General features: G+C 40.8%; 1 protein-coding gene across 1 annotated transcript; it reads right to left on the bottom strand.

Moving 5' to 3' along the window:
* Nucleotides 1–2,893: 2,893 nt before the first annotated feature.
* Nucleotides 2,894–3,389, bottom strand: LOC117499222 (NF-kappa-B inhibitor zeta-like). Its single transcript, XM_034151600.1, has 3 exons — nucleotides 3,305–3,389; nucleotides 3,055–3,224; nucleotides 2,894–2,977 (listed from the first exon to the last, which is right to left on the bottom strand). The coding sequence occupies exons 1-3, from the start codon at nucleotides 3,318–3,320 to the stop codon at nucleotides 2,894–2,896; spliced, it is 270 nt and encodes an 89-aa protein (XP_034007491.1). The 5' UTR covers nucleotides 3,321–3,389.
* Between the last annotated feature and the right edge of the window lie 5,452 nt (nucleotides 3,390–8,841).

Below are 8,841 nucleotides of genomic sequence, written 5' to 3'. Positions count from 1 at the left end.
TTCACATAATTTGGATGTTTTACCTGAAAAACAGGTGCAAATAAAGAGGGTTGAACCAAGAACCTCCAGACATCAAGGCATGGTTTTATCCCAGTCAGCCATCTGACCTGGTCCAATTATTTTTTGTTTGGTAATCTAATTCTACACTTGAAGAGTGGGTGTTGAAGATCAGAGACATCTCTGCACCTCATGGGGATCGAACCTAAAACCTCAGTTCTTCTGAACAATAGTGCATCTCACTGAGCCATTTGATCTGAGTCTTTGGTATTGTGTTTGATAGACTTTGTGATACAAAGGATATCTCAAAAAGTCATACTCTGCACTACCTGCCTCACTTACTCTGCACTACCTGCCTCACTTGCTATGAACTACCTGCCTCACTTGCTATGAACTATCTGCCTCATCTACTGTGCACTACCTGCTGCAGCTACTCTGCCTAACTCAGCTACTCCAAGTATCGAACCCCGTACATGCTAAGCGACAGACCTGAACTCGACACCAGCGCCTTAATGCCGAGAACAGACCCAATCCGGCCACCAACACATGTACATGAAGACCTGTGCTCCGGGCGCATTTATCTTCTTCATTTATTCACGTTTTTGGCACTGGCGGATGCGGAATTGCGAAACATTGGGGGGAACCTTATCGTTGGGGGGGGCGTAAAACCAGTCCCGAAGCGATCGGAGCTTCCTGTCAAGAGTTATTCAAGGAAAACCGATTTGCCTTCAGGCCTCCCTGAAGGTGCCCACCGAGTTTGAGGCAAATCGGTTTGCGAAGACACCCCCCAATGTTTCGCAATTCCGCATCCGGCAGTGCCAAAAACGTGTCATTCGGAGGTTGTTTTGTGATTTTGACGTTTGTGAGATTTTTCAAAGTATGCTTTCTGCACAACAAAAAAAAGAAAAGTTGTGCAGAAACCATACTTCGACCAGACCGTAAAACCGGTCCCGAAGCGATCGGAGCTTCCTGTCAAAAGTTATTCAAGGAAAACAGGTTGTTCAGAACGTGCACAACCGATTTGCTTGAAATGGTCGCAAGTCATTCCAACAGCTGGGAATACACACCCCACTTGATGTGTGCATTACCCCCACCCCCCTGAAGGTGCCCACCGAGTTTGAGGCAAATCAGTTGTGCACATTCTGAGCATATGCTAAGCAGCTGACCTGAACTTGGCACGGGCGCCTTAATGCCGAGAACAGACCCAATCCGGCCACCATCACATGTACATGAAGACCTGTGCTCCGGGCGCATTTATCTTCTTCATTTTGAGTAAAGCAATTTAAAAATCACTATAGCTCACGAGGACTCGAACACACAACCTCAGACTTTCTAACCTGTCTCCTATCCCTCTGCGCCATCTGACCTGAGACATCAATGTTTCGTAGAGCTTATGGCCTGTTCATTTGGGATTTTGGACCTTAAAGATTACTGCACCTGAAAATCTTCAAACCCACAACCTTCAGTCTCACAGTCTGTGCTCTATCCCTCTGAGCCAATTGACCAGTGACTGTTACATCTCATTTGGTAAATTAATTCTCTACTTTGGATGGTTAGACTTAGAAAATGCATGGACCTCATGAGGATTGAACCCAAGACTCCTGCTCACCTGAGCAGCGTTGTATCCCACTGAGCTATTTCATTTGTGAAAGTCTTAGGTTGTTTGGTAGATTATGTCACAATGAAAATGTAAAAAAGGAAATAGAACAAGCTATTGTGCAGTGCATCCAATAAAACTATCCTTGTAAGTATGTCATACAATTGTGCCACCAACATTTTAAAATTAAAAACTCTTTACTTCTCTAGGCTTTTTTCACACCATTTTGGATGTTTTACCTGAAAACCAGTGCAAATAAAGAAGATTGAACCCACAACCTCCAGTCTTCAAGGCAGTGTTACTTCCCAGTGAGCCATTTGACCTGGGCCAATACTTTTTCGTTTGGTAATCTAATTCTGCACTTTGGGTGTTAAACTTCCAAAAATCTATGCACCTCATGGGGATCGAACCCAAAACTTCAGCTCACCTGAGCAGCGTCGTATCACCCTGAGCTATTAGATTGAGACAGTGACCTGTTGTTTGGTAGATTATGTGACAAATAAAAATGTAAAAAAGGAACTAAAATAAGTCATAGTGCAGTCCATCTGAAAAAAACTGTCCTTATAAGTATGTCACACAATTGTGCCACCAACATTTTTAAATGAAAAACTCTTCTCTAGGCTTTTTTCACACCATTCTTTTGTACTTCCTCTGTGGGAAATTGGACTTATAAAGTTACTGCACCTAATAAGAATCAAACACACAACCTCAGATCTTCTAACCTAACATCTATCACACTGAGCTGTATGATCAGATGTGGTTCCTTCATTTTGTTAGAGCTTTTGATTTCTTCTCTCTTGGTGTTGGATCTAACGATAAATTGATAAACATATTGCACACTGTGGGAGTTGCACTCACAACCTCAAGCTTTCTGAGAGCTTCTTTATCACACTGAGCTAATCCATCTGACAGGCAGAGTTACATAAAAATACAGTATGCAATAAGAGCAACTCGTGAAATAAGTCATTAGTTTAGGAGTTGAGCCAAAAAAGTCACATTACCTTAATAAGAATTGAACTCATAACCCTAAAGCTTACAACGATCAAGTATGCATTAAAATGTTCTTAGTCGGCTTATCTTAGTACGCCGAAGAGTGAAAAATAATGTAATACAAACAATCACCTCTTAAACTTTATTGCACGGTCATTTTATTTCCAAAAGCAGGTTTTTAGGGCCTGTTAACACAGAGTATGAATACACAAACTGTTCAACTGCAATATTAAACATTTGAGGAAATGCATGAAGAATTTTAAAATAAAAACACCAAAATGGAACATTTTAAAATACCAAACATGTTAACTAATTGATTTCAAAAATGTTGAACAGCTCCACGTTTGCCTCCTCGGCAGCCATGTGAAGACACGTCCTTCCACTTTTTTGATCCTGCACAAAACAATGCAAGCTTCAAAGTGATGCGACAAGTGTGACATGTACCAAAGTCAAATGATTTGAATAGTTACCTTCGTCCCACTGGAGGCTCCCGTAAGCAGGAGAGTCTTGATACACTCGACGTACATGTGTGCCCTCTGCGCCAGCTCCTTTGCCATATATGAGCACAGATTTCCCAGAGTCCTCAGCTCTTTAACCACAGCGTTGTGAGACAAGACAGCTGCATGCAATGGAGTTAAACCTGAAAACAGAGAACAGCAGGGTTAAATCACAAGGACACTTCCTACAAACCAGCTTTAAACTTCAATAAAACATACTCACCATCATAGTTGAACATTTCAATATCCACCTGCTGACCAGTCACCTTTAGGGTCCTGCAGATGCTCTGTGGAAATACATGTGTTGAAAATAGGTCAGAAAAAAAGTAGCTTTAAGCATTTGAATGGGTGCACAAGGGATACAACGTTATGAATTTGAAATGAAAACTGTTATTATTAATTGCATCGAGACAGCACAGCAGAAGAAAAACAACAGCAAAGAGAGATCAGCGGAGTGGTATTCAACATGTAACACCTCACAGAGAGAGACAGAGGAACAACAGAGTCAGCGTGAGGATGCAAAGGGGAAAGGAAGAAATCACAGGGGAAAATCTGAGAGGAAAATCAGCCAAATCTGCCCGCTGCTGCAAGCATCCACTACAGCAGGGATTCCCAACAAGAGGGGGGGCTTCTGCAGTACAGAAGGGGTGCAGCTCGACCAATTTAATAACAAAACTAACAGCATGTCCTTATGATCTACTCAGACACCGCGGCAATACATTTGCAGTCCTTACATTTCTACCTTCTGCCACTTTAAGAACAAATGCAACAATTAAAAAATAACAATTCCAATAATCCTGTCAAAATATAGTGGAAAAGGTTTTCAAATAATACTGTGGAGATTTTGTTGGAAAGCTTTTTTTTAAATGTATGAAAAATTCATATATTACTATAAACAAAAAAAAGAAGAAAGATAAAATACTGTGATAATATTGAAAAAATATCTAAATTGTCCATTTACTGCTGTAAATATATTGTTGAAATTGCAGGGAAAGAATACGATTTTGAAACAATTGCAGTGTAGAAATACTGTTAAAAAAACTGAAAAATCACTATAAAACTAACAATACGACGGTTGGATCGCTGGATAAAGTTCCTTAGTCAAATGGTTGGATTTCATTCAGCATTAAATTGTGATGGAACACTTTGTATATATTCAAAAGTGGCTCCTCTGACATTAGAATCCTAACCACCAAAACGTATCATCGCCATTACTCTGCAGCCATGACAACGGCATCAATAACCAGATCTCAGAGGCTTCCTCTCAACACAGCCCATCTTCCACCGCTCAAAGACGGATATGCTAACAAGTAAGACCATGAGGAGGCAACGGGGAAACCAACCGGCCACATCTGGGAGGTGAGGTCCTTCATTTAGAAGCTTTTAGTAAAAGAGAGATATTGCAATTCTAGGTTTTCATGAGGAAATAGGCCTGGTGCACCCACTATTGTTGTCTCCAGGGCCAACGGTGCTTCAACAAATAATGTCCCACTGTCAAACGCATATTGCAACAACCTGGTAGCCTAAATGCCATGCTTAGTTTCCAGCTTTGGCAAATATCCCAGCATCTTTAAAAAATATATATAATTGCACTTATATTAGGGCTTTTATGTTGCTTACAAAAGTATATTAGCTTATAAAGCCACACAGGTATATACATTATCTTTATGAAAAGGTCAGGGACCACATCTTCAAGAGAAGTAACATGTTCAACAACATTTGAAGACTACTTGTGACAGTTGTAGTTAGTTTTATATATTTATCTTCCATTTTATTTTTCTTATGTATTAAACCTTTTTATACTGTCTTTTGTATTTTTTTTTATACTGAGTTTTAACCAGTTTGTGTCAACACAATGTTTTTGTTGCCTTGTTGTCCAGGAAGCAGCCCATGACCGAATATCAGGAGAAGTTCCTCCCCCCAATCTCCTACAAGTCTTTTGTCACCAATTCCAAACCAAACGGGCCCTACCACCCGCTGAAGGGGACCAGCGCTGAGACGACCTCTTTTAGGTGAGGGTTAACGTCCGGTGAAACGGTTCCCTCTGGCTGTGGGAACCCTGAGGTCATCACTCACAGAGTTTAGGGAGAATTTGGGAGGATTAAGTGTTATTTTGTATCTGTATAAGACGGGCAAAATAACAAAAGCTAAATCTTGCATCGTTAATGTGTTTCAGAAAAGTCTATGTGACCCACAAGGCGGTCCCCATGCCACCAATGGCCCTGCCGCCGCTCCCCCCCCCGAAAGACTACCGCAAACGCATTGTGTTAAATTTGGGTTAGAAAAAGTACACTGCAATAATAAACGTGTTCCTTTCTCTTCGAGTTGTGCTGTTTAATTTCCTGAATTGGGATCAATAAAGTATATTTGATCTAATTTGAAAGTGCAAATAAAACACAAGCTCTTACATTTGTGTGGATCCAGGGCAAATTGATTCTGAAGGCAATGTCGGACAAAGTAAATCTAAACGTCTGAAACTGTTGGCCGGCAATGTTGAAGTACCTTGACCTTTGCAGGGAAAAATAGCAGCCCTTCTGCTCTCTGAAAGATTTTAGTTTCACTTACTGTTCATCAAACTTGTTGACGTCGTTGGAAAGGAGGTTGACGATCTGGCCCGTGGTGGTCTTTCCCATGTGTGTCACACAGATGCCTATTTATTTATTTAATTATGAATTTTGAATGTCCATGTTTGTACTAGTGTTTTCCTTCTTAAAATGTTTTTGAAATATTTTGAGATTTGGTTGAGCAGGGTATACTTGTACTTTTAACTAGTCCACTCCTTTTATTAGAGATGTGTCTGTGTTTGTTTTTAGTACCAGGATGGACCCCTTGTCTTTTTCTCTGCAAACTAAATCTACCTACGGGTACAAATAAATAACCTGAACCTGAAGTGCTCCAGCGACGCTCAGACACACAGTTCAATCTTTAAGAATATTTGATGGTTTTTCTCAAACAAGGTACATGCATTTTCTCAACGTTTTTATAAAAAGCGTTTGTGTAATTTCATTTAATGCCTTTCTTTACCAATTATAGATTGTAATCATATTTTGAAGTTGTCTTTTTGGTGTGATAATACATTAAAATAATGTAGATACAATGTTTTTATTTATTGTGAAATATTCTTCTGATATTTTTGGGGTGATTTTCAAATTTCTTAAATGTTATGTTCTTCTGAAAATGTTTGATACCATCAGATGAAGGTTGCAAAATGATCAATGTACTGAATTTTAACGCTGGGCATCAAAGATTTATCTCATCTGATCTTAAGTTTATTTCCTAAAAAAAACAGTTGATCTAAAATGATTGACACCTATAAATCTGAGAGTTTGTAGAGAAGGGAAAACGTCAACAAGTTATTCTACACCGGAGGCCTGAGGCCTCTGAGGCCTGTACTACGAAGCTGGTTCAACCTAACCTGGATATGTTGGAGTTAGCCGGTTGGCCTAAGCCAAAACATACGCGCTGGCGCTAAACTGTACTACGACGCTGGATATCAAGTGGATCGCTCAAGCCGCCGTGTCCTATCTAGTTAGGTGCGCGTTCACATGAAAGGGGTGGTATTTGGAGCATTCGACCAATCTCAAACACGGAGAAGCGTACTGACAGCGCAGCGTCATACTTCCTGAATGAAAAGTGAACTTTAATATTAGTCAAATACGAAGAAGTTAAACTTTAAACATCCATGTCTTAAACACTTTATCCAGGATAAAAGCCACATAGCTGCACCTGCAAGGTGAATACAGCTGGTAAAAGAAAAAGTGTTTGAATGCGTACATTAACAGGTTTATGAAATCACTGCCCCGTCCAAGACACGAGTGGATCTGACTTTAATTAGGAGAATTTGACTCGAGTGTTTCGTCAACTTAATGTGTTGCTTAAAATAATACTTCTGCATACAGTATGTGACACTGTGAGTGTTGCACGGCCAGATACGGCTCAAGAAGCTGACTCAAATAAGGAAATATATGATACATTATGATGTGATATGATATGAATGATAATGGGACACATCTACGTCTGCACTCACAGTGCCGCGGACTGTATTTAATGTTACTCTGATCCGGTTACTTATGTCGTGGCAGATATTTAAGTAAGCTTTCTTAACGCTAATGTTATAATAGTCAGATTGCTCTGAAGATGGGAGGGGATATTCTATTAATTTTCACGTTCACACAGTCAGTTGATTTTGGCCGGCAGTCTTTCCTGCAACGGCAGTTTTTCTGTATTTCCTCTATCCTGTAATATGAATTGATCGCTTTAAACTCCGCACACGGAGCTCTGATTGGTCAGCAGGCAGTGCTTTCACTGAGTTGATCTCTTAGCCTGCCACCTAACCTGCTCCGGAGCAGGTTTGTCGCTCAGCATAAGTTACCATGGAAATCTAGCCTGCTAAAAAGAGAACCAGCGTCGTAGGACCGGAAAGCCCGAGATTTCCCTGAATTTAGCCGGCTAAGCGAAAATCGAGCTTCGTAGTACAGGCCTCGGTGCCATGCTGCTTCTCTGCACGATGAGACTTCCGGGGTGTTTCCTGCAGAGTGACTCTTTCCCTGCAGAGTCCCATGTGGAAGTCTCTCTCATCGTGCAGAGAAGCAGCATGGCACCGGTGTGGAATAACTTGTTGACGTTTTCCCTTCTCTACAAACAACCTGCGCATTCTGCTATCCCGTCAACATTGGTAAGTAAATACTGTTAGTAGACAGTGTTGTTGTTTTACGCGTGGGTCAGGTTTACTCACAGTAACGCTAACATTTATCAGAAAGGTCTGAATGTGTTTTTGTGACGGTCCACTTCCGTGTTTACAACCTCACATGTTATACTAGTCAGATTGCTCTGAAGATGGGAGGTGATATTCTATTAATTTTCACGTTCACACAGTCAGTTGATTTTTGCCTGCCGTCTTTCCTGCAACGGCAGTTTTTCTGTATTTCCTCTATCCTGTAATATGACTTGATGGCTTTAAACTCCGCACAAGGAGCTCTGATTGGTCAGCAGGCGGTGCTTTCACTGAGTTGATCTCTTAGCCTGCAACCTAACCTCCTCCCGAGGAGGTTAGCCGCTCAGCATAAGTTACCATGGAGATCTAGCCTGCTAAAAAGATAACCAGCGTCGTAGGACCGGAAACCCTGAGTTTTCCCTGAAGTTAGCTAAGAGAAAATCCGGCTTCGTAGTACAGGCCTCTGGTGTGTGAGGTGCTCCGCGGATTGGTCCATTTGGGCCAATCCGGTCATTTGTTGTTGATTTGGGTGTTCACACGTCACAGAACCCAGGAAGCAAACAATGGAACATGAGAAATCTCCAACGAGGCATTCTGGGGCAGCATAGACAGGTCTTTTCTGTGTACTTTGAGGGTTTGTGACTCTGCAGACCGTTTACATGCAGAAAAACCTTCATAACACACAAGGTGACGGGTAATAACCGGAAAAGCATGACATGGGCCCTTTAAGTCATAGTTTAGGAAACCGTGACAAATGTATTATTGTAGTTTGTCATAAAAAATCATGTTGATGTTTCTTGAGAAAATATATGTTTAATCAGTCAAATGTACTTAAGTACTTAATGCAGAAAGAATACATTTAACCACTCTAAATATTCTATAAATAATTAAAAGGGAAACAATTACCACGTAGAGAAATACAGCAGCCATCAGTCCCTGAGATAACATCAACCCTTCTGTACGTCTTACTTTTTTGACGAAATATTTGTTTCCCGAGGTGAAGAATATTTAAAAAATGCACAATAAATACATGAAAAAGTCAAGAG

The sequence above is a fragment of the Trematomus bernacchii genome, unplaced genomic scaffold (genome assembly GCF_902827165.1).
Source record: "Trematomus bernacchii unplaced genomic scaffold, fTreBer1.1, whole genome shotgun sequence".
Taxonomy (NCBI): domain Eukaryota; kingdom Metazoa; phylum Chordata; class Actinopteri; order Perciformes; family Nototheniidae; genus Trematomus; species Trematomus bernacchii.
Note: the sequence above shows the minus strand (reverse complement) of the source record. Positions and strands in the feature narration are given on the sequence as shown.

What these genes read in the sequence shown, in the direction of transcription:
- LOC117499222 (XM_034151600.1), bottom strand. An exon ending in GAGCCTCCAGTGGGACGAAG is followed by an intron (nt 2,978 to 3,054) that starts GTAACTATTCAA and finishes TGTTTTGTGCAG; the next exon opens with GATCAAAAAAGTGGAAGGAC.